The following is a 3085-nucleotide window of genomic DNA, read 5'->3' as shown; positions in this document are numbered from 1 at the left end:
CCAACTTGACAGCAACCTCACTGTGGCACTGAGCTACGAATTCAGTGTGTGCATTTGTGCTGCAAGAAGCAACAGATCAAATTAAGGATATATCGATTGCATGAGCTCAGAGAGGAACACTTATTTTAATTAAAGCAATTATTGTGTCACCCCTTCTCACATCTTGCCACTGAACTTGCAGAACTAATTCTGTTTCCACAGGGTTGAAAGTCTTGCTAGAAAAACCTGCACAAATCTTGCTTTGATCACATTTTGGGATTTGCATTAATTGTGAACTTCCCTTTTCTCCCTCTTGTCTTCCCCTTTCCTTCTCCTTTGCTTTCTCCAGAGTCTGTGAGCAGGTGAGAGAGGGACACTGTCTGCCCCACTGTCCAGCGACACCATGAGCTGGAGCTTCCTCACGCGGCTGCTGGAGGAGATCCACAACCACTCCACCTTCGTGGGGAAGCTGTGGCTCACCGTGCTCATCGTCTTCCGCATCGTTCTCACTGCCGTTGGGGGAGAATCCATCTACTACGACGAACAGAGCAAGTTTGTCTGCAACTCGGGCCAGCCGGGCTGCGAGAATGTCTGCTACGACGCCTTCGCCCCTCTGTCTCACGTCCGTTTCTGGGTCTTCCAGATTATCTTGGTGGCGATGCCTTCTCTCATGTACATGGGCTACGCTGTCAACAAGATCGCACGGTTAGAGGAAGCCAAAGGAGGAGGTGGCTCTGCTGCTGTTAGAACAGGAGGAGGGGGCTACACGCACAGGAAGCCCAGGAAAATCTGCTTTGGCGCACGGCAGCACCGCGGCATCGAGGAGACCGAGGAGGACCAGGAGGATGATCCCATGATCTATGAGGTGCCGGAGATCGAGCCTCCGAAAAGGCCGCGGGATCCACTGCAACCCACGCCCAGACCCAAAGTCCGGCATGATGGCCGCAAGCGTATCCAAGATGAGGGGCTGATGCGGGTCTATGTATTGCAGCTGGTGACTCGCACAGTTCTAGAAGCAGGCTTCCTTGCGGGCCAGTATTTGCTGTATGGGTTCCGTGTGACTCCCGTGTTCGTGTGCTCGGGGAAACCTTGTCCCCACAGCGTTGACTGCTTTGTGTCCCGGCCTACAGAGAAGACCATCTTCCTGCGCATCATGTACGGCGTCACCGTCCTTTGTCTCGTGCTCAATGTTTGGGAGATGCTCCACTTGGGGATCGGCTCCATCTGTGACATTCTTCGCCGTCGGCGCTGCCCTCCTCAGGAGGATGAGTACCAGTTGGGCTTGCTGGGCACCAACGGGGGTGTGGAGGGTTCAGTAGGGGGGACAGGGCCTGAGGCAGGGTCTGAGGGAGGAGTGGGTGGAGACGGGGCTGCAGATTACGTGGGTTACCCCTTCTCCTGGAACACCCCGTCGGCTCCACCTGGCTACAACATTGTGGTAAAGCCAGAGCAGATGCCCTACACGGACCTCAGCAACGCTAAGATGGCATGCAAGCAGAACCGGGCGAACATCGCCCAAGAGGAGCAGCAGCAATTTGGCAGCAATGAGGACAACTTCCCCACTGGAGGGGAGGCCCGCGTGGCTTTGAACAAAGACATGATCCAGCAAGCTCACGAGCAGCTGGAGGCGGCCATCCAGGCCTACAGTCAGCAGCACCGGGCAGAGGGGCAGCTTGGGGACAACCAGGACGACAAGCCCCAAAGCAATATCATCCAGGCCCAACCGCAGCCACAGCCTCAGAAAGAGCGCAAGCATAGATTCAAGCACGGGAAAGGAGGCAGCAGTGGAGGAGGCAGCAGCAGCAACAGCAGCAGCAGCAAATCAGGAGAGGGCAAGCCCTCTGTATGGATTTAACCCCAGAAACAGTGACACGCATTGAAACCATGTACATATGAGAGACTGGATGACGAGCTGTTGATCTTCCTTGGATATTTAAACACCACTGTGCCTTAAAGAATCCTGCAAGCTGGAGAAGATGTGTGTGTTTGTGTGCTAAGGTGTGTGAAAAAAACGTGATGTTGCAGCTGACAATTTGTTTTGTCTGGGCTCTCGCTGTCTAACTTGAAACACCACACCAACACGAACTGTAATAGGTTACAGTCTGTCGTTTACATGTCTCGTTCTCCTCGAGTCCTAAAGCAGATTATTGACCTCTGCTGTCTTCCCGTTCATCCTTTCTTAGGGATTTGAACTTTGGAAAATTACTGAATGATAATGAGTTCTGTTGCAAATCAGATTGATCCCAGATTTGGCTTAGCTCATTTTCCGGCCGCTCCTCTGCAAAGACACCGTCTCCATTAACACATTGGCATCCTAATTCTTGGAACATCAAAATGCAATGACATCAAAATGAAGTATCGTCATAATGCAAAGGCAAAGGGATGCCGTGTCATTACTAAGCCCCGGCAAGCTAAAGCTACGACTTTATCAACAAACGCGTAAATGCAATAAAATGAAACATAATTCAGTGGCAGCATCTACAGCAGTGACTTTATAATGCAGTGACAGTATCACCTTCCTGAAGGCTGTGTCCTGTCAGTCATGTTCTGTCTGCTTCTCCGGTCTCAATCACAGTGTTATGCTGCTGTGACTTTGCATTTGACAGTGTGTTCGTATGTGTTTCCTGTGTTCTGTTTCTTTACACCAGCTGCTGCTCAGAAAAAAAAACGATTACAGTGCAGCAGGTGGGGTTTTTTTTTGCCAACATCTGAAATCTCCTGAGAGAAAATGCTCTTTTTAACAAGGTGCATAAACCATCCAGTTTTCTACTTCCTCCTCTCAGATTCTTTCTCTGGCTCTTCATGGCTATTGAGCAAGGCTGCTCAGCACTCCACTGCTGTTCCATCTGCCTTGTAGTTGACTGCCCCCTGGTGGCATCTTCTGCAGGGAGTAGATAACAGTTGCCAATGCTACCTGCATCCAGCAACACCTTAACAAGCTCCTTTTCTACTGACAAGCCTTGTGTTGAGTCTTCCCAGCGCTACACCTTCAGTGTTAGATGCACAAGGCTGCAATATCACCACGTCGTAATGGGAAAGGTTTAAAGCCATTACTATAATATAGTGAGACCAAACACTGTTTGTGTGATGCAAGTGTCAGTGCCAA

At 50.7% G+C, this 3085-nt stretch overlaps 1 protein-coding gene across 2 annotated transcripts; it reads left to right on the top strand.

The window, feature by feature from the left end:
- Window positions 1–379: 379 nt before the first annotated feature.
- gjc1 (gap junction protein gamma 1) lies at window positions 380–1834 on the top strand. 2 transcript variants are annotated; one of them, XM_041956322.1, is made up of 4 exons: window positions 383–721; window positions 758–1229; window positions 1335–1639; window positions 1715–1834. In XM_041956322.1, exons 1-4 carry the CDS (start codon window positions 383–385, stop codon window positions 1832–1834), a joined length of 1236 nt encoding a protein of 411 aa, XP_041812256.1. The 2 variants fall into 2 exon arrangements, with proteins under 2 accessions (XP_041812257.1, XP_041812256.1); XM_041956323.1 differs by having other exon boundaries at window positions 380–1834.
- The last annotated feature ends 1251 nt before the right edge of the window (window positions 1835–3085 follow it).

This window comes from Chelmon rostratus, chromosome 17, assembly GCF_017976325.1.
Source record: "Chelmon rostratus isolate fCheRos1 chromosome 17, fCheRos1.pri, whole genome shotgun sequence".
Classification (NCBI taxonomy): Eukaryota; Metazoa; Chordata; class Actinopteri; order Chaetodontiformes; family Chaetodontidae; genus Chelmon; species Chelmon rostratus.
The sequence above is the reverse complement of the archived record's forward strand: the minus strand, read 5'-3'. Positions and strand labels throughout refer to the sequence as shown.

Excerpts from the sequence above, each read along its gene's own strand:
- gjc1 (XM_041956323.1), top strand. The coding sequence starts at position 383 with ATGAGCTGGAGCTTCCTCACGCGGCTGCTGGAGGAGATCCACAACCAC.